The following is a 23684-nucleotide window of genomic DNA, read 5'->3' on the forward strand; positions in this document are numbered from 1 at the left end:
CTATGTACGCGCTGCGATCTCTTCTGCTTCTGCTCTTGCCTCTGTGTCCTGGTCCTGGTCCTGGACCCGGTATCGAGGCAAAGGTTACCCGGAGTTGCACTGAGACCCGGCAGATCCTGGGGGCCCGGGGATATAGCTTAAGCCTACTCCCTCCCGCCCTGATCTCAGGTGAGGAGAAAGAGAAAGACTAGAGAATTGGGGGCGAGGGAGGGGGGGTGGGGGCGGGTCCTCCCCATCTCACAATAACTCTCTTCCTTTTCAGAGTGGCTGTTATAATCATCTTTTCATCTCAGAGTAATAGTGTCTCTTCTCCTCCTGAACTTCTTTACCAGGGTCACAATAACACTCCTGTTCACATAATAGCTCTCTTACTCCACCCCCACGCCGGGAATCCCTTTCTAGTAATTAGCACCCCGTCTGCCTTTCTTTCTTCACAGTCCAATTTGTTCCCCTCTCTATCTCTATGAGCCCCTTCTGTGATAATACTTTCTTTTCTTACCAAGTAACCCCACCCCTCCAAACCCCCATTCTTTCCATTGAAGCTGTCCTGTAAGTCCTCAGAGGCCAGGGGTGGGTGATGTTAGGGAAGGTTACCTGAGGACTCTCTGACCACAAAATTGGCCCATTCCTACTTGATTCCATGGCTAATGGCAGTGGACTTGGGATGGGTGAGCGGACAGTTAGGAGGGGGTAGAGCCAGGTGGGAATGAGGTGGCAGACAATAGAAAAGAGACCAGACAGGCTACCCATAGAGATCAGCAGGAGAAAGAATTTCACGACATCACTTCCCACCATTCCTTCGTGTCTCCTCTGTCCAGGTGAGCACCTCCGGATCTGTCCCCAGGAGTACACCTGCTGTTCCAGTGAGATAGAGCAGAGGCTGACCTGGGAGACTGAGGCCACTTTCCGTGGCCTGGTAGAAGAGAGCGGCTCTTTCTTGGTTCACACACTGGCTGCCCGGCACAGAAAATTTGATGGTGAGGACCTGGGGTCCCCAAACCTGGCCTCACCCCTCCTCTCTGTGTTCATGACCCCAGCAAGTATCCTGTCCCGACTCCCTACTCCATCCCTAAGGTCTCTGGCATTGGCTTAGCCCCCACATCCTCACCCTCGACCTGACCTCGGAGAGTTGCTTAATTTCTAACTCACTTGTCTTTTCTCTTCTCTCCCCAACCCCATTTCTTCCTGCCTCTGCCCTTTCACTTTTCCATCCTTCTCTGGCCTCACCCCACCTCACACCCCTTTCTCTGCACTTGCCACAGAGGTCTTCCGGGAGATGCTGTCATCATCCGAGCACTCCCTGGCTCTGCTCTTTCACCGCTCCTCTGGCCGCCTGTATGCCCAGCACACCCCCTTGTTCAGTGGCCTGTTCTCTCGGCTACGGAACTACTATGAGAGGTCCGGTGAGGGGTTAGATGATGCCTTGGTGGATTTCTGGGCTCAGCTCCTGGAGAAAATGTTCCCTCTGCTGCACCCACAGTACATCTTCTCCCCCGACTACCTGTTCTGCCTCACACGCCTCGCCTCCTCTGCTGACGATTCTCTGAAGCCTTTTGGGGACTCACCCCGCCGCCTCCGCCAGCAGGTGAGGGACCCCAAGGCCTGAGCTTCAGCCACCTCTGACCTAGTGACCTCTGAATTGTACACCACACACCTCCAACCCAATGACCCTCTTATCATGCCCCACTCACCCCTGACTTGGTGACCCTCCTATCCTGCATGGCAGCCATCTCTGACCTGATGACCCCTACCTTGAGCCCTAGACACCTCTGCCTGACCCAATGCTCCTTGGTCTCCTTAATTGGCTGCCCCCCCCACCCCTGCCACTCTCATTCTGTGTCCTAGTTTCACACAAATCCCTGACCCACTCACCTGCTCTTGGCCTCCAACTACCTTTCTGCCAACTCCTCCATAATCCTAATATCTTGACTTCCTCTGGTTCAAATAACCGTGAATTGGACACTTGTTATTTGAGGACAACTTTCATTTATAGTATCTCATTTAATTATCATCTATGAGGTAGATATTAGCATTCCTGCTTATTTTACAGATGAGAAAACCAAACCTCCCAGAGGTTCAGGTCTTACAGCCCATAAGTGGTAGTAGAGCTGTGTCTCACACCCAGGTCTTCTGGCCTCAAGTTCAGTGTTTGTTCTGATTGTAAAATCCAGTCCCTCCATCTCTTCCCAAACCCAGCTCCTCTTTATCCTTCTAGCCTATGGTTCCTTGGAGCCTCTGGAACTAGCATCTAACACTCCTAACCACCCCAAGATAACCCCACAAACCTCACCCCCACTGCTCGTCCCCTTGGTGCAGTCTCTTGGCCCCAGTCTTGACTGACCCTTGACGATCCTGTGTTTTTTCTCACCTTCTTTTCCCTCCCCCAGATAACCCGGGCCATGGTGGCTGCCCGGGCCTTTATTCAGGGCCTGGAGACCGGAAGAGATGTGGTCAGCGAAACACTTAAGGTTAGAGGGGGCCTGAGTATGGGCAGGGCCCAGGGAGGGAGAGGCAGAAGTAGGAGAGGCCTCACGAAGAAGAGTCAGGTGCCAGCTGGCAGGAAAAGCCAGGGACCTTCCCATATCAGCCTCCAGTTTCAGCCTCGAGGCCTGACATCCCAGGTAAATCAGGAAAGCCAAAGTCTCCCTTGTGTCATAACCTATGACCTCCTCTCACCTCTGGTACCCTCTCCTGCTCTCTGATGACTTTTACCCACTGCCAACCTCTGGGGTCCTGCTCATCTCTATCGCATCTCTGAGATTGGAGTACTGGCCCTCCTGGTTTCCTCCAGGATCCCTCAGTGGCTCCCTCCTCCCTGCTACCAGAGGCCAGATTCCTGATTTAGCCTTCAAAGCCCTCTCTCAACTGCCCATTCTCTCCCTGACCTCCTAGCCTTACTTCCTGCATCCTCAGTCTCCTCCCTCCCCAACCCTGATGAGCTCATCTTGTCCTTGAACCTTTTCTCAGACGCCTCCCTCCCCCCAGTGCCATCGAATTCCATTTCTCCCAAGAAACCTTATCTACAACCTGGCCCCTAGGACCCTCCCTCCTCAGATATGGGCAGTCTTGGGGTCTTACCTGCTGCCATGTGGGATCATCAACCCTAGACATTCACACCCAGCTCTACACAAAGGTGGGGTGGAGTATTTGATTTCTCTCCGTGCCCAACACCGGGCTTGGCTGAGGGCAGCCATGGTGTTTGGGGATGACACAGCCCTACTCTCTGCCCTCAGATGCCGATGTCCGAAGGCTGCAGGCGGGCTGTGATGCGTCTGACAGGCTGCCCCCTTTGTCAGGGTGTCCCCTCGCTGCCACCCTGCCGGGGTTTCTGCCTCAACGTGGCCCAAGGCTGTATCGGCAGCCAGGGACTGGATCCTGACTGGGGGGCCTATCTGGGTGAGGGGATTCAGGAAAGCCTGGGAGGGCTGTCTGCGTAGGGGGTGGGCAGGGTGGCCTGGGGAGAGAGTTTTAAGCCATATTGAGGGGAGAGGATAGCGGGGGGTCTTTTCTCATGTGAGTTTCCCCCATCTGAGACCTTCTGCTTCCCTCCAAGGCCCAGCTGAGTATTTGTGGGAACATCCTAGTTCAGTGAATATCCCCCTGGATGTCCCCTCATTTCACCCTTTCTCTTTCTTCCTCTCTTTCAAGATGGTCTCCTGTTCCTGGCTGAGAAGCTCCAGGGCCCCTTTTCCTTTGAGCTAGCCGCCCAGTCCATCGGGGTGAAGATTTCAGAGGGTTTGATGCATCTACAAGAAAACAGTGTGGGAGTGTCAGCCCAGGTACAGAGGCCATGATAAGGGTGGGAATGTCGACGGGGTTGGGGGTGGGGGGCGGGGGGGCGTGTCTACTCTAGAGAAAAGGGTAGAGGAGAGAGCCTGGGGTTGAGGGGACAGTGTGGGTTGTCAGGGAGACACTGTAGGGTCTCTGGAAAATCCGGGGTGCCAGGGGAGATGGGAGTGTCGGAGCATGGGTTTCACTGGGGGATGGCTGTGTGGGGTCTCTTCCCCGTGCCGCAGGTGTTCCAAGAGTGTGGGGGTCCCCAGCCGGCGTCGGCCCGCGCCCGCCGAGCCCCAGCCCCCCGGGAGGAGGTGGGCCGGCTCTGGTCGGCTGCGGCGGCGGAGGAGGAGTTGCCCACGACGGCTGCGGGCGCCAGCCTGCCCCGGCTGGTGAGTGGGCGCCGGCGCTGCGGAAGCGGGGGCACGGGCGCGGCGCCTGGGGGCGCGCGCTCCAGCTCCACTCGGCTCTCTGCGCTCAGGTGTGGGAGCTCCGCGAGCGGCTGGGCCGGGTGAGGGGCTTCTGGGCCGGGCTGCCCTTGACGGTGTGCGGGGACCCCCGCATGGCTGCGGACATCTCGCAGGAGGCGGCGCCCTGCTGGACCGGAGCTGGGCGAGGCCGGTGAGAGCCCGACGGCGGCGGCGGCGGCGGAGGCGGGCGGGCGGGCGGGCGTGGCGGACTCCGGGGCGGGGCGGGAGCCTTCGGGGCTGCTCTGCTCGCAGGTACTTGTCGCCCGTGGTCGGGGCCTCCCAGGCCGAGCAGCTCGACAACCCAGAGCTGGATGCGGAAGCCTCGAAGCCCGACCTCCAGGCGCGGAGGCGGCGGCTGCAGCTCCGGGCGGCCACCACCAGGATGAAGGCAGCGGCCCTGGGACGCGACCTGGAGCTGGAGGACTGGGGTGAGACCTCGCTCCTCGCGGCTTTCCGCGATTGGACCCGGGCCAACCCGCAGCCCCGCCCCCTGCCTTCTGAGTCCCTCCCCTCGCACCTCTCAGTTACCATTCATTCATTCATTCACTTTACACGCTTATGTTGAGCGCTTACCTCAAAGGTGGGAGAAGACTAAAGAAAGGGTCTCTATTCTTGAGTTCACAGCCCCATGGGGGAGACACTAAAACATTCTCACAGAGCGTGGGAAGCTCCTGAGAGTGGGCAGTGGGCTGGGAGAGACTGGGTAGGGTCGGGGACGGATGCCTTGGGTAGAGTTTTCCAGAGAAGCACGCACGGACATTCATCGTTTTCTTCTCTCCGACTGTCTGTCTCTGTCTCTCTTTGTCCTCCCCCACCCTTCCTCCCCATCTGTCTGTCTCTCTCTTTTCTGTCTCTGTCTCATTGTCTCTTCCTGTCTCTCATTGCCTTCTCTCATTCCCATGTCTGTCTGATCGCGTCGCCCTCTCCTTGCCTTCCTGTCACTTACTTTCTCCCTCCTCCCAAACTCCCCCCTCACTCTTTCTCGAGTCTCTCTTTCACTTGTTTTATCTCGAGTTCTCTTCCTACCTGTCTCTTTCTCTCTCCCTGTCTCCTGCTACCTCTCTTCCCCATCCCTGTCTGTTTCTGATCCTCCCTTTCCCTGCAGATGACGCTAGCGGCTCTGGAGAGGGACAGCACTATGCAGATGACTGGATGGCTGGGGCAGCGGCTGTGGCCCCCCCAGCCCGGCCTCCTCGCCCTCCTCGAAGGGATGGTACTGGGGGCAAAGGAGGAGGTGTGATTATCCGCCACAACCAGGACAGAAGCAGGACTGGGGGGACGTCTGTTGGTTTTCACACCCAACCCATCCTCATTCTCTTCCTCTCCGCCCTGGCCCTGCTTGGACCTCGATAACGGGGGAGGGGTGCCCTAGCATCAGAAGGGTTCATGGCCCTTCTCCTCTTCCTCTGACCCAGCTGGGTCAGGGGAGGAATCGAAGGGGGCTGCAGAAAGAATAGAGAAGGGACTTTTTGTGTGAATGGCTGGGGCCCCAAATCCAGGAGATTCCCATTGGTGCATTGGGTGGGTGGGGGTGTTCACAATATTTATTTTTTCATTTAGTATCTAGGGGGGAGGGGCTGAGGGTATTTATTTAGGAAGGAGGTGTGGTCTCTCCAACCCAGCCTCTATGATTGGGCTGGTGGTCAGCCCCAACAAGGAGAAAGGGAGGAGTTTTAGAGTTGCAGTTGGGGGGGGGGGTTGAAAGGAAGTTGGAAGTGGGGAGGGGTGGGGCACCCAGTCTCAGAAATAGACAAAAAAAACCTGGGTGCTGATGGGGTGCAGAGCAGGGGACTGGGGTGTATATGAATAGGATGTCAGGATCTATGGGCCTGGGTTCTACTGAGCTTTTTCAGTATCACTTTCTTAAAACTAAAATACCAAAAAAGAAAAAAGTAAAGTTCATCTCATGGCTCTGCCATCCACCACATCTTTCACAAGCTTCCCCATTTCATGCTTCAGTGTTCTACTCAGTGTTGATTCTATAAATAAACAGCTAATTTGTTGGACCTTATGTGTGACTTTCTGTATCTTCAGCATCCCTCTCTGAGCCCTGGCTCCTGGCACAAGCCCTGGAGTCACTGACCAGCAGCTCATTTTCTGCCTGCTTCTCACCTCTGTTGGAACCTGTCCCCTGGAACTGAGTTTGGGCAAGTTGGCCACCCTCTGGGTCTGAGCAATTTCATCTGCAAAATGGGGAGAAGTGTGGGGACTGGCAAAGTTCTCTTAGACTTGAGGCATCATTACTATTACCACCCCATTGCCCTCTGCCTTCAGGGTGGCAGCCCCCGTTCTCACTGTCAGCCTCTGGGTACCTTCTTGCGTCCTTGACAATGTCTGCTTTCAACTCTCGTCTGTTTCTCCTTTCTTCCTCCTTTCTTTCGGTCGCCTGAATGAGTCTTTTGTTCTGCAGAAAGCTGAGAGAAAAGGTAGAATTGATTCCTAAGTGAAAAAGGAGGGTAGAAATTGTGTCTTCTAAGGGCCGACTGGGTGCTCTGGCAGAGAGGGAAAGATGCAGGGAGGGTGAGACCCAGAGACGCGATCAAAGCCGAATCAGCTACGGAGACTGGCGGGACAAAGGGAGGAAAGGGGAGGAGCCTGGGCGCTGAGAAAGTTTATGGGGAAAGTTGAGCCAAGCGGGGAACCGGGCGGTGGCTGGGGCAGGCGGGCCGGCCAGATCCCGATTTCCCTGCTGCTTCTCAGGTGGCTTGGTGAGTGGGCAAGTGAAGCCGAGACTTTGGCCAGTGGAGGGACTCTAGAATTTCTGGGAGGAGACTTGGGGGGTATCACAGAGAGAGCCTTGGAGGGAGCCAACCCCAGACTGGTGACGGACTGAGCAGTCACCAAAGCTGGAAGGGACAGCGGGCTGGAATCCGGAGTAATGGGAGGAGACAGAGATGGATGAAAGGAATAGAAGAAATCTGAACATGGGACAGAGTCCAGTGCAGGGCTGGATCCTGGGGGCCGGGTTGGGGGGGAGGGAATTGGAGACAATGCCAGAGGGGGCGGGTTTCTAGGTAGCAACTGTGGGTTCTCTGCCGGGGTCACTCCAGGGCTTGTCCTGGAAGGGGGCTGTCAGGGCTTGTTGGAGGGGCTGTGCCCCACGGCTGTGGGCTGTAATTTGAAGGAGCAGGTCCAGACTTCTAGTTGATTGGGAAGCTGGGGCCCAGGAAGGAATTCCGAAATTCAGCTTTCGAATTTTTATCATTGTGTCGCAGAGTTTCTCTCTCTCCAGCCCCACCCTCTCAATCCCCTCTGGGTGCACTGATGGGGTTAAAAAGTGGGAACGGGGGTGTGGGAGGGGTATGTCTGGGGATCTGGGCTTCATAGTAACCCCACACCCCCCCCAGCCCCTCACATACTGGGGTCTGCCTGGTGCTGAGAGGGAAAGGATGCCTGAGTTTAGAAGAGATGGTCGACTTATCTTTACAAAGTTGCTCCTTCAATCTCGCCTCCCTAGGTTCCTGAGCCAGTGTCCCGTCTGGACTTCATTCCCTCCTCACAGCTGTCCCTCTCAGCCTCAGAATGAGGCACTTAGAGGATCTGGGTGTAGAAAAGGCTCCCCACCCCCCGCTGCCACCCCCCTGCCCAGAGTGAGGTCTCAGCTGCCGCAGCAGCGAGAAAGAAGGCTCTGCTCTCTCCTTAGACTCCCCTCCTTCTCCCTCATTTCCCTTCTAGACGCTGACAGAGGCAAAAATCTGCTAACTCAGGGGGCAGACTCAACTGGGGCTGCAAGCAGGCCTGGGGAATGACCCCTCGATCTCGAACTGGTGCCTTCCGCAGCTGCACGGCTGTCTCAAGCTGTCTCTGCCTCCGTGCCTGGCCCTTGCCCTGTCCCTCTCTAGTGTCACCCTTCCCTGTGCCACATGGGCCCTCTGTCTCCTACCAGGACCATGCGCCTCTGGGGGCCTCGGAGCCTGGGGGTGGCTCTGGGAGTCTTCATGACCATCGGATTTGCCCTCCAGCTCTGGGGGGGTCCCTTCCAGAGGAGGTGAGTTCCCATCTTGTCCCAATGCCCCACAGATGCCCCCCACTTTCTCCTCCCCATCCCACTTGGGGCTGTGACTCTTGGGGGCTCAGAGGATGCTCCGTGCCCTCTGTCCTTGCTCCACAAGATGCCCATCCACCTGCTGGTACAGGACAGGACACTTCCCCTCCCGTCTCTCCCCCAGGCTCCCTGGGCTGCACCTCCGACAGTCCTGGGCCTCATCCTCTGGATCAGCTGCTCCGCCCTGCCCACCACGGCAGCGACTTGTATTCCTGAAGACGCATAAATCCGGGAGCAGCTCTGTGCTGAGCCTGCTTCATCGCTATGGGGACAGACACGGGCTACGCTTTGCCCTCCCCGCCCGCTACCAGTTTGGCTACCCCAGGCTTTTCCAGGCCTCGCGGGTCAAAGGCTACCGCCCTCAGGGTGGAGACACCCAGCCTCCCTTCCACATCCTCTGTCATCACATGAGGTTCAACCTGAAAGAGGTGAGGGGTGTAGAGGGGGCGGGTGGGATTGGAGAGAAATGGGCTCGGGCCCATGACCAAGACCACCAGGGGAGGAAGCCCCAGGCCTGGGGGTTCTCTAGACATCACCCTGCCCAAAGGTTGGGCATGGGGACCACAAAGGTGAGAATCCTGTTCCCCTCTGCTCAGCTGTCCCTTCCCCAGTATTACATGACAGCTGAAGTCCTGCCCTCTCCATCAGGAGCTTCCTCCGGTCTCTTTCCTTGACCAATTTATCCTGCTGGCATCAGTCCCCTGCCAACTCTGACCCCCCAAAAAACTCTCCCTCCAGGTGCCCCGGCCCTCCCTGGCCCCTTCCACTGACACCACCAGGGCCCCTTCTCAGTCACTGCCTGCTGACCCGCTTTCATCTCACTCCCCTCAGCAAGTCTAGCAGATTTTGAGAATCAGCTATATGCCAAGCCCTAGCTCAGTCCCAACTTCCCCTCCCCTGGCCCTGGGAGCCTCAGTTCTAAAGGGGGGGGATGAACACATGCACTCACATGTCATACACACACACACAGGAACCTGAGAGCTCTGGGAGGAAGAAAATCAATGTGCAAATGAAAACACAGAGGGGAAGAGTGAACTTTCATCTAATACTTCCAGAGTGCTGGGTAGTCATCTTACCAGCTCCTTGCCGGGAAGGCATGATGAGCGTCTCCACTACACAGATGAGGAGGTCGAATCTCACAGAGGCTGAGTGACTGGCCTCTGTTAACAAAAAGTGGCAGAGCTAGGATTTGAACCCAGGCCCAGCTGCTCCAAAGTCAAAGTGCCTTCCGTGGCATATGTGCATTTGTATTTGGACATGCGGGGAGTTCCAGTATCCATCAAATTAAGTAGGGCTTTCTGGAGAGTTGGGTTTTATAGGAAAGCGTGGACGTGACTTTGTAGTAAGGAGAATATTAGGAGCTCTTACAGCAAAACATCTCAAAGACATGGTGGTGGCAGCAGTGCTGGTGGTAGTGGGGTGTGTGTGTGTGTGTGTGTGTGTGTGTGTGTGTGTGTGTGTAGGTGGCTGTGAAGACACTCCTGCTGAAGCTGGAGATGGAGGAGGCAGCTGAGCAGCATGACTGTGATCTAATGGGCAGCAAGGGGCATGGGGGGGGAGTGAGGTGAGGACAGCGATCACTGGGGCAGGTTTCCAGGGGTTTATGATGATGACCTTCATTGTCACAATCATTCACTGAATACCTCCCATGTTCCACACACACCCACATTCTTCAAGGTAAGTGATAACCTAGCTTTATCGATGAAGGACTGAAGGCTCTGAGAAGTTCAATAACCTGCCCAAAGTTACACTGTTTGTAAATGGCCGAATTGAGATTTTATTCCAGGTCCATCTGATTGTGCCGGCTGTTCTCTGCACTGTTCCCCTAGGCCTTCAGAGAGGCACACAGTTCACAGGCTCTGCCCTGCAGGCATGCCCACATCTGCAGAACACGTTGGAAGACTTGTTAGGGATTCAGGTTCAAAGATGGAAGTTGCGTTCAGATACAGAAACACTTCAGGGAGCCCCAGATATGGGTTTTGATATGGATCTGCCTGCAGGACCCACCTGAGCCCAGTCCCCACCTTCCTTCTTGCCAAGAAGTCGGATAACATGTCCCAGGCCTCAGAGCAGCACCCTATTGAGTGGCCATGGCTCCCCAGTGCCCATTTCAGAAGTGACTGTTTATCTCCAAGATGCCCAGAAGCCCCACAGATGCCCCGTCCTTTGGCCATCTGGGCTTGGAGTGCCCGCTTGATGCCAGCATTATGGTTGTCCTGTCTCCTCCCTATTTACTGCCAGTGATGCCCCTGAGGAGACCTGAGGCCAGTTCCTCTCTTGGAGCTGTGACCAAGAGGCCCACGGTAGGCACTTTCTAGGTTTCTGTTGGGGAAGTGAACACAAAGTTTGATTCATAGAGGTTTTACTGACCAAGGCCAACAGAAAGCCCTGAGGAAAGCAGTGTTCTCCAGGAGCTTCCCATCTTTCAGGTTCCTTCACATCTTTTTCTCTTGTAACCTCTGTAATCACATGGGAAGAAAGGCATGAAGATCTCCATTTTGCAGGTGAGCAAACTGAGTCTCAGAGATGTTACGTATCTTACCCAAGATCTGTGCAGCTAGTGAAGGAAGCTAGGGTTCCCAGCAGAGCTGTCAGAAGGAGGTTGGAGGAGGCCAGGGGATCAGCGGGCATTGGGTTTGCTCTTAGTTTCTTCCTGGCTTAGTTCTCTCTCCCTGTTTCCTCTCCTCTGCAGGTACTTCAGGTCATGCCTTCTGACAGCTTCTTCTTTTCCATTGTCCGAGACCCAGCGGCTCTGGCCCGCTCAGCCTTCTCCTACTATAAATCCACCTCGTCAGCTTTCCGCAAAGCACCATCCTTGGCTGCCTTCCTGGCCAATCCTCGAGCCTTCTACAGGCCCGGGGCCCGTGGGGACCACTACGCACGCAACTTGCTATGGTTTGATTTTGGCCTTCCCTTCCCCCAAGAGATGAGGACCAAAAGAGGGAATCCTCAACCCCCTCAAGACCCCAACCCCCCAAAGCTGCATGTCTTGCCTTCTGGCACTGGCACTCGGGCCCACACCCTGGATCCCAATGCTCTCTTTCATCCTATTCCCACTGTTGCTGGTGGTCATAGCCAGATGTCCAGCTCCGCCTCTTTAGATTTGGGGTCTTCATCCTTCCTCCAGTGGAGTCTGGCCTGGCTGGACTCTGTCTTTGACCTGGTCTTGGTGGCTGAATACTTTGATGAGTCACTGGTCCTGCTGGCAGATGCCCTGTGCTGGGGTCTAGATGATGTGGTGGGCTTTATGCACAATGCCCAGGCTGGAGGTGGGCAGGACAGAGGACCCGCCAGCAACGGTGGACTGACTGCTGAGGACAGGCAGTTGACTGCACGCGCCCGAGCCTGGAACAACCTGGACTGGGCTCTCTATGTTCACTTCAACCGGAGTCTGTGGGCACGGATAAAGCAATACGGCCAGAGCCGGTTGGACAGAGCTGTGGCGGAGCTCCGGGCTCGCCGAGAAGCCCTGGCTAAACATTGTCTGGTTGGGGGTGAGGCTTTAGACCCCAAATACATCACTGACAGGAGATTCCGCCCTTTCCAGTTTGGGTCAGGTAAGGTTTTAGGCTATGTGCTTCGGAGTGGACTCAGCCTCCAAGACCAGCAGGAGTGTGAGCGCCTGGCTACCCCTGAGCTACAGTACAAGGACAAGCTAGACGCCAAGCAGTTCCCCCCAACAGTCTCTCTGCCCCTCAAGACTTCAAGGCTACCCTCCCACTAGGCATCAGACCACTAAGGCTTAGTCTAAAGAGCAGCTCAGCCACAGGGTACATGTGATGAGTGTGGGGCAGCCAGACGCCACTTCTGTTTCCCTCAGAAAGCATGTCTGCTCCCTAGAGGATGAGTGGAACTTTGCAAGGATGAGGGCCCCATGTCCTCCAGCCTGTGTCAAGGATTCTCAGTCCTATCAGCATCACCCCCAATTTTGCCCCTTCCCCTTTCCAGCCTCCTGGCAGGTCCAAAGAGTACTCAGGAAGGCCCCCCTGGAGATGCAAACCACAGAGTACGACAGAGAAAGTTTGGGACACAATGGGTTGGAATAATGCGTCCATTTCTCCATGAAATATTTTTTACTGGGCCACGGTCATTCCACTTTAAAATGTTTGTTGAATGAATAAATAATTCGAAACTTCAATCCGCTTTATGTGGGGCCGAAAGGGAAGGGGATGGAGCATCTTCCTGGGAAAAACGGGGCTGGAGGGGGTTCTTTTAATATTTTTTCTCTAAGAAGTCTGTCCGCAGCCTCACCTAAACCCTTCGTGCTGCAGCCGCACCCCGCCCCTCTCCGCGGTCCAGTCACCCACAAATTCCGGCGCCTCCAAGGCCACGCCCCTTCCCTTCCGCTTCCGGTTTCTCGCCAGTCATTTGGCCCCTCATCCCGGTTCCGGCCCGGCATCTCGGTTCCGGCCCCGTGGGGTCTCGGTTCCGGGTTTGTTGTCCCGGTTCCCGGCCCCGGCTGGTCTCTCGGGCCGGCCCAGCCGCGCGCGGCACCCGTCGGCGGTCGGGGCTCCCGGGAACCACCCCAGCGGCCCTCCCACCCTCCGCGGGTCCCGGCCCACCTCGCCCCTTGGGCCCGCGCGGTCCTCGCCGCCCATGGAGTCCCAGTGCGACTACTCGATGTACTTCCCCGCCGTGCCGCTGCCGCCGCGCGCCGAGCTGGCAGGGGACCCGGGCCGGTACCGGGCGCTGCCCCGGCGCAACCACCTCTACCTGGGGGAGACTGTCCGCTTCCTGCTGGTGCTGCGCTGCCGGAGCGGCACGGGGTCCGGCGCCGGGGGCGGTCCGGGCTTGGGCTCCCGAGGGGCGTGGGCAGAACTGGCGACCACCCTAGCCGCCCTGGCCTCGGTCAGCGCCGGAGGCGGGGCGCCCGGGGGCAGTGGCTCCGGCGACCAGGATCCCGAACCCCCGGGGGGCGGGGATCCTGGCGGTGGTGGGTTGTTTCGCGGCTGCAGCCCCCTCCTCACCCACGGCCCAGGCCCTGCTACCTCAGGGGGAGCGACCACGGTGAGGAGCTTGGGGGTGACACGGCACAGGACGGAGGGGCGGTTTGCCGGGCTCCAAAGACCAGAGGGGAGAGGGATGTTGGAGGGAAGCCGGAGGCGGATGACGGATGAGGAGAGGGGAGGGCAGGCACCACAGACGGCAGATCTTAAAGGGAACGCCGGTGCTGCGGGCTGCCTCTGACCCTCCTGACCTCTTCACCCTTTTCACAACCAGCTGCCTGTGGAGGAACCAATTGTGTCCACAGATGAGGTCATCTTCCCACTCACCGTCTCACTGGATAGACTGCCCCCAGGGACACCTAAGGCCAAGGTAAGATTAGCAAGGGGTGCAGCTGTTGTCCCAATTCTGGCGCCCTTTCTCAGACTGGCCGTGTGTCTCCTCTTGACTGTGGTCCTGTGTCCCCTGTGCTCAGATTGTAGTGACCGTGTGGAAGCGGGAGGTTGAGGCACCAGAGGTCAGAGATCAAGGCTACCTGCGCTTGCTGCAGACCCGATCTCCTGGGGAGACCTTCCGGGGCGAGCAGAGTGCTTTCAAGGCCCAAGGTGGGGAGGAGGATGCAGAGGGGAAATGCTAGAGTCTGGAATTTGGGGAACAGTGGAGGGGTGATACTGGCAAGTGCAGGACCTAAGGAGAAGAGGAAGATTAGAAACTGTGGGTTGGAGGTGAGGTGCGCCCAGCCCGTGGTCTCTTGCCTCCGCCCTCTCCTGCAGTGAGCACGCTGCTGACTCTGCTGCCCCCTCCAGTTCTGAAATGCAGACAGTTCACTGTGGCTGGAAAACACTTGACTGTGCTCAAGGGTGAGCAGATCAGCGGCTCAGGTCTTGGGTAGCATCAAGGGCACTGACTGGGTGGTGGTTACTCTGGACAGGAGGGTGGTGATAGGCCCATTTTGCGGGGTGGGGATAAAGGTGGGATTTGAGAGATCTAGATACTCTGAGCTGAGCTGGTTACCTCCGACAGTGCTGAACAGCTCCTCCCAGGAGGAAATTTCCATCTGGGATATCCGAATTCTCCCAAACTTCAATGCCAGTTATCTACCTGTCATGCCCGATGGCTCTGTGCTGCTGGTGGACAATGTCTGGTGAGGTCCTGGGGAGGTGCAGGGCCGCAAAGTGGAGGGGGTGGGGTCACAGCCGAGAACTCTGGCATGGAAAGATCCAACCCTGGCCCTCTCTCTTTGGAACTAGTCACCAATCTGGGGAAGTCTCCATGGGCTCCTTCTGCCGGCTCCCTGGTACCTCTGGCTGCTTCCCCTGCCCGCTTAGTGCGCTGGAGGAGCACAACTTCCTGTTTCAGCTGAGAGGGGGTGAGCAGCCCCCTCCAGGGGCCAAGGAGGTGAGTATGAGGGACTGGCATTTTCAAGGAGAAAGGCTGAGAAAAGCAGTGTGAGGGAAAGGTCACGGGTTGGCCAAGGGGAGAGAGTATGTCTGATACATGTGACGTTTCCCTTCTTCAGGGTCTAGAAGTTCCCCTGATTGCTGTAGTTCAGTGGTCCACCCCAAAGCTGCCCTTCACCCAGAGTATCTATACACACTACCGGTGAGTTACTGGGACCCCCACCTTTCCCCGCGGGCACTGTCCTATTCATCTTGTTTCCAAACACACACATCCTGCTTCCCTCTCTCGTGGATTCTAGCCTGCCCAGCATCCGCCTAGACCGCCCGTGCTTTGTGATGACTGCATCTTGTGAGTCTCCTGTTCAGACCTACGAGCGTTTCACTGTCACCTACACACTGCTCAACAATCTCCAAGACTTCCTTGCTGTGAGGCTCGTGTGGACCCCAGAGCATGCCCAGGCTGGTAGGTAGCTGCTAGGCTAGGACTTTGTCCCAAAGGAGGGGAGGGGAAAGGAAGTCACAGAGCTGGGTGGCTTGAGCAGGCTATGTCGGCTCTACCTGGGTAGTCTCCACAGTGTCAGAGGGTTTAGAGAGGCCACAGGGCAGAGTGATTTTAAGAGACACTGAAGCTGGGCTCCCTGGTATGTTTGACTTCTACTTTTTCAATTTACTAGCTGTGTGACCTTTGGTAGGTTACTTAACCTCTCTAAGCCTCAGATTTCTCATCTCTAAAATGGAGATAATAACTCAAGGAGCTATAATAGTGACTTAATGAGTTAATATATGTGAAGTAGTTAGAACAGATCTCAATACACAGTAAGTATTAGCTATTGTTATTTATTAAATTCAGCAAACAATAGCATGTACTCAGTTTACTCCAGGTAGTGGCTCTGAAGATCAAACAAGACTGTGCTCTTGAAAGTCCTTTGCAAACTGTGGAACACGGTACAAGTGTGTTTCCCAGTCCCTGTTTCTGCCCCACAGGCAAGCAGCTGTGTGAGGAGGAGCGCCGGGCCATGCAGGCAGCCCTGGACTCCATCGTCTGCCACACACCCCTGAACAACCTCGGCTTTTCCCGGAAGGGCAGCGCGCTCACCTTCAGTGTGGCCTTCCAGGCTCTGAGGACAGGGCTCTTTGAGGTGGGCTGGGGAGGGGCTGGGCAGTGTGCTGGGTGGTGTGGGACGACAAGTGGGAGGAGTCAGGGCCCTGGCTTCTGCAGATGAAGTGTAAGGGCTGGCACTACAAAGCTGGGCAGAGGGAAGGTGTGATTTAGATCTGACCTAAGTGGGGAAGATGACGCGAAAGGAGGTCTGGGGCCTACAGGCCGAGCCAGATGACTGATCTGTGTCTCCCCACCCCAGCTGAGTCAGCACATGAAACTGAAGCTTCAGTTCACCGCCAGCGTGTCCCACCCTCCGCCCGAGGCCCGGCCCCTCTCTCGAAAGAGCAGCCCCAGCAGCCCTGCCGTCCGGGACTTGGTAGAGAGGCACCAGGCAAGCCTGGGCCGCTCTCAGTCCTTCTCCCATCAACAGCCCTCCCGCAGCCACCTCATGAGGTATGGGCCTGCAGGAGGGGTGCCACTGGACTTGGGAGAGGCTGGAATTGGAGCAGAAGTGGGAAGGGGTCCTGGGGTCCGACTAGAGCCCACAGCTTCTGCCTTCCCCCAGGTCAGGCAGTGTGACGGAGCGCAGAGCCATCACGCCCCCCGTGGCCTCCCCTGTCGGCCGCCCCCTCTACCTGCCCCCAGACAAGGCTGTGCTCTCTCTGGACAAGATTGCCAAGCGCGAGTGCAAGGTCCTGGTGGTGGAGCCCGTCAAGTAGCACTGTGCTGCTCTCCCCCTCTCACACTCCCAGAAATCCCAGAAGCCCTGGAGCAGGTGCTCCCTCTGGGCTGTGCCTCCCCTGGGATGCCTCCCACTGTGGGTGAGGAGGCCCCGCAGGGCCGCCTGTCTGTCTGCTGATGAAGGACGAGGGTAGAAGCTGTGAAACGGGCGGGGATGGCTGCAGCGTGAAGCCAACAGTATTTCCCGGACTTCCTGGGTGGGCTGGCCCCACCCCTCAGCCAGGGCAGGGGCTCCAGGAGCCCCTGGCCCCCCGCCTTGTACCCTGGTTCTAAGTTTACAAAGTGTTTTCCTTATTCCTATTAAGTTGTCTTCCTGCGTCTGACATTCCCTCTCTCCCTCCCACCCACAGGGCTGAGATCAGAGGGGTGGTGATGGTAAAGGGACCCGACAATGACATGACCCTCCTGTCTCAGGTCAGGGGAGACAGCTCCGTGGCCTCCCCTGCCCTCATGTTTACGTTTGCAGCCTGAAGCACTTTAAGTTGTGTGGGTTTCTTGGATTTTGGTTTCTTGGGTTTTGTTTTTTGGGGTTTTTTTTTGGTCTGTCTGTTCCTGTAACTTATTCTCCAACTACTGCTTCCAACTGAAATAAGACTATTAAATGCCTGTTCAGGAGGGAGAAGAATGACTTGTTTGTGTGTTGGTGGTAGGAGCAGAGACCCAGGGGCTCGGAATGGTTCCCTTCAGCATGTGCACCAGATAGCTCCCCTCAGCTGCCTTCCCACACACTTTTTTCCCCTTCTGATTCCCAGTTTTGGACGCCTAGGAGTGGCCTTGCCCCACCCCTCGGGGCTGAGGCCCTAAAAGGTGGAAGCCAAATGGGTTGTGGCCCTCCTCCCCCCATACACACAACACATCCCTGGGCTGGGAACATCAGTCTCAGGTTTATTAAGGAGGGTGGGAAGGGGGAGGTCTCCTGGCTCTCACTCTCCTTAACATCGTACAAAGTCCCCAAGCCTCTGCTCTTCCAGGCAGGGGGGCAGGGAGGTGGGTGAGCAGACAGCCTTAGTTCCAGCGGCAAGCCAAGAGGGAGGTGGGGCAGGTGTGCGTCTTCCTCGTCACAGAGGCTCACGGCCCCATCCGCCTCTGCCCCGCGCCCTCTGGCAGGCTCAGACGTCAATGGACTCCCGGCCTCGGTTCTGCCTCTTCACCACAAACACCCTCTGTCCCGACACGGTCACCAGCAATGTGTGTTCCCCAAAGACCACTGGAGGGGAGACACCTTCCCCCGCCCCAGGAGAGGGAAGGGAGCAGAGAGTTAGTGGGGTGCCAAGGCCTCCCTGGGGGTCACAACTGATAGTTCAAGGCTCACAGATCTGAAAGTGGGAGGTCTCCATTAAATCCCCTTGCCTTCTCATAATTCTGATGCAGGGGTGAATTCCAAGGGGAAGAGAGTGGCCAGAACCAGGGATCCCAGGGGGAGATGGTGGGTGGTCAGTAGGAGACAGGTGTTTTTTCTCCTGAGAAGAGAGAGCACCTTCCTCCCGCGTCACTACCACCAGGGGAAGGGGCTGGGGCTCACCCGAGAGGCGCTTGAAGGGGATGTTCATGCCGTGGTGCAGCCGGAAGCCGCAGGCCGTGCTGACCAGCTCAGAGATGGCGCTGGCTGCCTGCTCGTCATTCTCTAGGTCCCCAGATGACTGCAGGAGGATGGAGGACGGCAGGAATCGGGGAACAGAATTGGGAAAGAATTCCAGCAACAGTCACTTTGGCTCTAGCATTTGTAACCTCTCCCTCTCCATCTTCCAATACCCCAAGGTCACCGCCAGTTTTGAAAAAACCAACCAAAAACTTTCCTGTGACTCTGTAGTCCCTCCTGCTGCCATCCGGTTTCCCATCCTTAAAATACTGGTCTTCTCCCAGGAGCATTCCCTCTCATCCATTTCTTTACTGACCCTGCTTTCCTAATCCCTGACACTTGATTTCTGTTTCCACTTATTTGATAAAACCACATTCTCACACATCACTGCCCACCCACTAAGGGACTTGTTCTAGGCTCCATCTTACCCTCAGTTTTCCTGCTTGCTGCCCTGTCTACAGAGTATGAAACATAAACATCCCCTTTGTCCTTGAACCCCTTCCTACTACCTAGCCCTTGGGTAATGCTGTCACAGTGGCCCGGGCTTCCTCTTTTCTGGTCACTGTCTCACCTTCTCCCTACCTCCTCAATATGGGCCTCCCATTAGGTTAAATTCAGTGCCCATTGCTCTCTTGGGCATTCTGCAGCTCAGTTTCCTCATCTGTAAATTGCGGACAACAGTATCTTACGGGCTCGTGGAGGTTATGTGAGATACTGGCAAGATGTTCACAATAGCTCCCAGCAATGTATATTAACTGCTACTATTTTCTATCAAACTCAATGTTTAAAGTTGACCCATCAAAATTCCCCTTTCATCTCTCCCTCCCCAGTCAACTTCCTTAAGTTCCTGTTTTTTAAGGCACCATCATTCTAAACTTGAGTTTAAAGTCTTTTATGATGGAATAGTATCTCCTCTGTTGCCTATCTCTGGTCATTACCAAGGGATACTGATAATTCTTTAAAATCTCTTCTCTCCACACTCCTCATCACCACCAGCTCAGTTTTATACCCAGATTTTGGCAAGAGCATCCCTGCTTCTGAACCCCACCCCCTCAGACCCATCTTTACGTCTAATAGAAGAATCTCCCTCAGCCACTTCATCATCTCATGTTTCTGTCCAAAAATCCTTCAGAGCTCCTGTTACCCACAAGATTAACCCAAATGTATTAACCCTGCCTTGAAAGTCCTCCACAATCAGATCTTTCCTAACCTCATCCTCTTCTTCCCCCAGACCTTTCCAGATCTTTTCAACATAAACCCACCACCAATTGAGACAGGCTGGTGTCACACTCCTGCAAATACATCCACCTCCCAGCCATGAATACTCTCCCTCTTTTCTCCCTGTTCACAACCATCCATCTTTTCAGCCCAACTGAATTGTTGCCTCCTCCAAGAAAGTTTCCTTGCCAAAACACAAGTTATAACACGAAAGGCTGAATCCTTCACTTTCTGAATTCCTTCAATAGTCTTTACCATGTGCATTGCTTTCAACTTTTAACCTTAAGCCTTGTCTCTCTAGCTCGATAGAAAACTCCAGAGAGCTAACACTATACTGTACTACAGAACAAAATACCAGGCCTCTTTAATGAATACCAAATAAATACATACTCAAGAATAACTCAGGTAACATCAGTTATCAACAAACATGTAACTCATCTGACTCTGGTTAGTAAACTTCTACCTAAGATTCCAGAGACTGATTTAATTCCTGAAAGCTTACTATATGCCAGGCATGATACCAGGTAAAGACCAAAAAGAGTCAAATCAGCCTACACTGGGCAACGTGTACTTGGGGGACCACCACCCCTTCCTTCCCTTTTCCAGAACGCACCGCCAGCACTGCGCCTTCACTTAGCACCAGGTAGCCGAGTTGGTCTGGGATTCGCTCCAGCCCCTGTGTCAGTGCAGAAGTCTAGTGGGTAAAGAAGCAATCAGTGAGAACCAGACTAGGAGGATAGCCCTCGGCAAACTCAAGTCTCTCTTTTTGACAATGGCCCCTCAGGCCTCTTTCCCTGGCCAGGGCCCTCTTCCCTCTACATGGCCTTCAACACTTATCTTCCTGAGTCTCCATCGGTCCTCATTCTCTCCTGGGCTCCCCCCGGCCTTCCACATCCCATCTGTGCTACCCCTCTGCCACCCCCCGCTTAGCCCCCTCTCCAATTCCTCTTGTGGCCCGCCACCCCCCCCCAGACTACTCCCCAGCCCCACTTACACCCTCCCACAGACCCCTCCTCAGCCCTCTACGTCGCCACCCCTCCCGTCTGCATTCCCTCTCTGTCCCGGGGCGGACAGGAAGTGAGGGCAGGGTGCACACTCAGGACCGGGCAACCAAAGAGATTGGGGGACAGGGACGCGGAACCCCTGGCGCGAACTCCCGCGCATGCGTCCTCACTCACCATCGCAGCCTTAGGTGCTGGGGGGCGCTCCCCGCCAGAGTGGCTTCCGGCTCCAGACCCGGGTCACGTGCTTCCACCAGGCCGGCTCCTCCTCCGGCCTTGCACAGCCCGACTTTAGTCCCGCCCCCAGATGCAGATTGGAGAGTGGTTACGTCATCAAACTTAATCTGCCAGTGCGGAGCGCCGCTTTCCAGAGAGGCTCGCGGATTTGCCGCAGGCCTCCTTTAACACCCATCTCCCCGCCCCTCAGCCCTAGAGCGCCGAAAGGGGGCGTGTCGGCGGGGGGGCGGACCTGGGGAGGCGGGGACGGAGGGAGGATAGCGGGCTGTCGGTGTGCGCCTGCGCACACAGGGGAACCCGGAGTCGACCTGGGCTAGATGGCCCGCAACTGGAAGCGTGAGTGAATAGAGTAAAAAGACCTGAAATGCAGATGAAGAACTATTCAAACGCTACTCTGTGCCTACTCCAGGCAGCTCTCTAAGACGGGGATTTTTTCCCAAAGTGGTTTTTCGTCCCGAGATCCTGTAAGAAACGGTGTGATGGTGCACCGAGTCCCCCGCTAGCCAGGGCAGCTGTAATACAGAATATTCTCTGCCTGGAAAAATTAGAAAATGACCTCAGGGCCTCTTTTTTTTCAGTATGTGAGTGTCATATAGAAATTTTTTGTTTCAATTTAGTTTTAGACCTGCTGCAATACTAATTTTAGTGAGGCAATGTTGGTGAGGTAAATTGAAGGATGATTCTAATGACAGAACAATAAATAGCCAATGAGGATGTGGAGAAATTGGAGCCCTCATACATTGCCCACAGGGAGATTAAACTGGTGCAGCTGCTGGGGGAAACGGATTGGCGGTTCCTCTAAAAGTTAAATATAGAGCTACTATATTTATAAGTGAAAGTCAAATATGGAGAAGTCGAATATGACCTAGCAGTTCCCCTCCTAGACACATACCTAAGAGAATTGAAAACATATGTTCACACAGAAACTTGTAGGCAAATGTTTATAGCAGCATTATTCATAATAGCCCCCAGATGGAAACAACCCAAATATCCATAAACTGAAGACTGGATAAATAAAAATATCCATACAGTGGAATATTACCCAGTTGTAAAAAGGAGTGAAGTACTGATATACGCTACAACATGGATGAACCTTGAAAACATTATTCTAAGTGAAAGAAATCAGATACACAAAGCCACAGATTATCTGATTATAGTTATGTGAAATGTCTACACTGGGCAAATCCACAGAGACAGAAGCCAATTAGTGGGTACCGGGGCAAAGGGGAGAGGGAAATGGGGAGTGACTGCTAATGGTTATGGGGTTTCTTTTTGGATGATGAAAACGTTCTGAAATTATACAGTGATGATGGCTAGACAACCCTGTGGGTGTAATGAAAACCACTGAATTGTATGCTTTAAAATGGTGGATTTTACAGTATGTGAATTACAGCTCAATAAAATATAAGTAAGTGCTGTTGCTTGAGGAGAAAACTAATGAGAGAAGAAGGATGCCTTTTTAAATATGAGGTACGTCATAATATAAAATTTAGATTAGAAAGCTTTGTGGAGATAATTTGCAGAGCCTTCCCGGGCCTTCGATATTGATGACAGTTTGTGGGGTTTTTTTTTTTTTTTTTTTTTTGCACATATTGGTTCAAAGCGGTTTCATCCATACACTTACCTAAGCCACTCATTAACCACCCCGTAACAGTATCCCCAGATGCTACACTGATGAGGAAGTGGAAACTCACGGGATTGAGGGACTGAGCCTCACTCACAGCACACAGCTGGCAAGTGGTCGAGCCAGATTCCAGTCTAAGACGGCTGAGGCTGATGCTTTTTCCATTGCTCCGCTGGCCAACTCCTTTTTTTTTTTTTTAAAGCTACATTTAATTTTACCTCCAAAATTCCCTGTTCTCATTTTTCTTGACATAGAGGAACCCTTTGCAGGACAATGCTCATCAGCCTTCATTAGAATTGTTTCATTCTCACTGACAACTCGAATCATACTACTCAGGAAAGAAGCAAAGCTTCTCGTTCTTTCATTCAACCCATATGTATTGAGCACCTTCTATGGACCAGACACTCTTTGGAATTGGAGGTACAACAGTGAATAAAAGTAAGACATTTTTAAAAATTATTGTTTTCAAGGAGATGTGAGAGAGTGTATGAGCCAGATAACACATAAATAAGAAAATTAGTATATTAAGTGATGAGCAGTGCTGTGGGGAAAAGAAAAAAAAAAAGCAGAGCTCCATTCGCAAGACCTAGAGAATTCTGCAAAAACAGACTTTATAAATTAATTCCTGTCTTCCCTTAGTCTCCCCACAGCTTACTTTTCCACAATTGCCTCTCTTTGTTCAACCTGGTATAAAAGCACATGGGTTTTGCCATTTCTTTGGATCTTCATTCCCTTGTGGGGGCTCCCACGTCGCGTAAAATGTGTATTAAATAAATATATATGCTTTTCTCCTTTTACTCTGCCCTTATGTCAAGTTAATTCTCAGACCCAGATGAAAACCCTAAAAAGGCAGAGGTTAAAAAAATCCCCCCCCCCCCACTACTACATTGTGCAGGTACTTCTAAGATAGGATGAATATCAAATTTTGAAAAGCAGATTAGTCCCCATAATATCAATGGGCTTCATCAATTGGTTGAAGGTCTGAAAAGACTGAGGTTTCCAGAGGTCTTCTCCTCAAGACTATCATAACACGGAAACCCTGCCTGAGTTCCAGCCTGCTGCCCTGAGGGTTTCAGACTAGAGACTGCAGCATCAGCCCGTCCCTGAATGTCCAGCCTGCTGGTCTACCCTACATATTTGGGATTTGCCAGCCCCCACAATTTTGTGAGCTAATTCCTTAAAATAAATATTCTCTCTCTCCTTTTCTCTCCCCCTTATTCTCTGGAGAACCCTGACTAATAAGCGGTTAACTTATCGCTGGTTTCCGTGGCTTTGGCATCTTTGATGCCTCCCTTAGCATTCTTTTTCTTTTTAATCCTGATTCTCGGTGGTTGTTTGCTTTGAAACAAGACCTTCTTACCTCTCACACCCAACCTCCTTTTCTCTCATTTTCCTAGTGCCAATTATTACCCTATCAAGCAGCCGTCAACAGACTTCCCAACCCCAACTCTGCCTTTCTTGGTTCCCTTAGCCCTGACACACTCGTTCAGCCAGCACTTTTCAAAAGACTACAGGGTAAGAGTTACGTGCTTTGGGAATAAAATGCTGA

The 23684-nt window shown here is 54.3% G+C and overlaps 4 protein-coding genes across 6 annotated transcripts; 3 read left to right on the plus strand and 1 right to left on the minus strand.

The window, feature by feature from the left end:
* Positions 1-2: 2 nt before the first annotated feature.
* GPC2 (glypican 2) lies at positions 3-5628 on the plus strand. The gene is made up of 10 exons (XM_032459734.1): positions 3-168; positions 819-977; positions 1263-1585; positions 2388-2468; positions 3234-3396; positions 3649-3779; positions 4017-4166; positions 4256-4395; positions 4497-4672; positions 5350-5628. Exons 1-10 carry the CDS (start codon positions 3-5, stop codon positions 5595-5597), a joined length of 1737 nt encoding a protein of 578 aa, XP_032315625.1. The 3' UTR covers positions 5598-5628.
* A 1051-nt stretch (positions 5629-6679) lies between these two features.
* On the plus strand, positions 6680-12427 carry GAL3ST4 (galactose-3-O-sulfotransferase 4). The gene is made up of 4 exons (XM_006181238.3): positions 6680-6952; positions 7920-8232; positions 8414-8717; positions 10982-12427. Exons 2-4 carry the CDS (start codon positions 8108-8110, stop codon positions 12011-12013), a joined length of 1461 nt encoding a protein of 486 aa, XP_006181300.1. The 5' UTR covers positions 6680-6952; positions 7920-8107; the 3' UTR covers positions 12014-12427.
* A 214-nt stretch (positions 12428-12641) lies between these two features.
* MAP11 (microtubule associated protein 11) lies at positions 12642-17098 on the plus strand. Of its 2 annotated transcripts, XM_032459732.1 has the most exons (11): positions 12642-13296; positions 13510-13605; positions 13709-13838; positions 14007-14093; positions 14257-14377; positions 14484-14631; positions 14753-14835; positions 14933-15096; positions 15618-15772; positions 15995-16188; positions 16301-17098. In XM_032459732.1, exons 1-11 carry the CDS (start codon positions 12886-12888, stop codon positions 16452-16454), a joined length of 1743 nt encoding a protein of 580 aa, XP_032315623.1. In that variant the 5' UTR covers positions 12642-12885; the 3' UTR covers positions 16455-17098. The 2 variants fall into 2 exon arrangements, with proteins under 2 accessions (XP_032315623.1, XP_032315624.1); XM_032459733.1 differs by lacking the exon at positions 14007-14093.
* Positions 17099-17336: 238 nt separating this feature from the next.
* LAMTOR4 (late endosomal/lysosomal adaptor, MAPK and MTOR activator 4) lies at positions 17337-20579 on the minus strand. 2 transcript variants are annotated; one of them, XM_032459744.1, is made up of 4 exons: positions 20452-20579; positions 19887-19967; positions 17999-18116; positions 17337-17698 (listed from the first exon to the last, which is right to left on the minus strand). In XM_032459744.1, exons 1-4 carry the CDS (start codon positions 20452-20454, stop codon positions 17586-17588), a joined length of 315 nt encoding a protein of 104 aa, XP_032315635.1. In that variant the 5' UTR covers positions 20455-20579; the 3' UTR covers positions 17337-17585. The 2 variants fall into 2 exon arrangements, with proteins under 2 accessions (XP_032315635.1, XP_032315636.1); XM_032459745.1 differs by having other exon boundaries at positions 17337-17683; positions 20452-20575.
* Positions 20580-23684: the final 3105 nt, after the last annotated feature.

Source organism: Camelus ferus, chromosome 18, assembly GCF_009834535.1.
Source record: "Camelus ferus isolate YT-003-E chromosome 18, BCGSAC_Cfer_1.0, whole genome shotgun sequence".
In the NCBI taxonomy this organism is placed as follows: Eukaryota; Metazoa; Chordata; class Mammalia; order Artiodactyla; family Camelidae; genus Camelus; species Camelus ferus.